The 910-nt window shown below is 57.5% G+C and overlaps 1 protein-coding gene across 1 annotated transcript in view; it reads right to left on the reverse strand.

Annotated features, from left to right (window-relative positions):
* Positions 1-848, reverse strand: part of ACA1_401020 (tetratricopeptide repeat domain protein) — a gene marked incomplete at both ends in the record, with an annotated part of 2,280 nt that extends 1,432 nt beyond the window's left edge. The window contains 4 exons of the mRNA XM_004333948.1: positions 72-149; positions 225-467; positions 541-774; positions 825-848. Coding sequence (XP_004333996.1) covers positions 72-149; positions 225-467; positions 541-774; positions 825-848 — 579 coding nt within the window. The remainder of the gene's footprint in view (positions 1-71; positions 150-224; positions 468-540; positions 775-824) is intronic.
* Between the last annotated feature and the right edge of the window lie 62 nt (positions 849-910).

Genomic DNA, 910 nt, shown 5'->3' on the forward strand with positions numbered 1-910 from the left:
CCAAGCGATCGCATGGCCCTGGCGTAGCGTCTCTTCGAAAGATCCCAGGCCGTGAGATAGTGCTGCGGCACTTCCGTCAGATCGCCCAGCAGACACCAGAGCTCGGGCGTTGGCTTGGCGTCCAAGCGCTCCATCACGACTTGTTCGGCCTAAGATATCAATCAGAGCTCTGTCGTCAGGGGCGTCGTGGCGCAAGTGCACGAATGTGCGGTGTGCACGCGTACCTTCTTGTCCTTGCCCATGACCCTGTAGCACGTGATGACGTTCTCCCACATTTCGAACTGTTCGAAGATCTGGAGTGCGCTCGCGGCCATTCCCATGGAGAGGAAGCGCTCGCCGAGCTCCTTCTGCAGGGTCAATCGACAGGGGAAGGCCAGGGCGAACAAGTAGCGGGACCGCTCCCTGATAACGTCGTGCAGCTCCTTCTTGAGATCCTTCTCCTCGTCGTAGAATTGTTCGACGAGAGTCTGGACGCAGAGCGCTGGGCGGTCAGCACAAAGGATGGGGCTAGATAGAGCGCGAGTCGGCAAACGACAGTACCTGCATCTGGAGAACGGCCCTGTCGGCGGTCTTGGTGCTTTCAAACTCCAGGCGCGACTTGAGCAACAGGCACGTGCTGTGCACCATCCAGTTGTTGGGGTTCTTTTGCACTCGCCTGACATAGGGGAACATCTCCTCGGTGGTGAGACCGTGTCGCGGGTTGTTGTTCTTGACGTCCAGGCACAACGAAAGCAAGATGCACTGGTCGAGCACATCCAAGTTCTCGTCTTGGTGCTACGTGTAGGCAGCAACAGCTGTTAGGTATCCGCATGCGGGAACAATACGCTGTGCTGTGATTGGATGGTCATTGATTACCTGCACCGGTCCCGTATACGAGGGCTCAGGAAGCAAGATCTCGTTCTGGTTCTCG

This window comes from Acanthamoeba castellanii (genome assembly GCF_000313135.1).
Source record: "Acanthamoeba castellanii str. Neff unplaced genomic scaffold scf7180000084775, whole genome shotgun sequence".
In the NCBI taxonomy this organism is placed as follows: domain Eukaryota; phylum Discosea; order Longamoebia; family Acanthamoebidae; genus Acanthamoeba; species Acanthamoeba castellanii.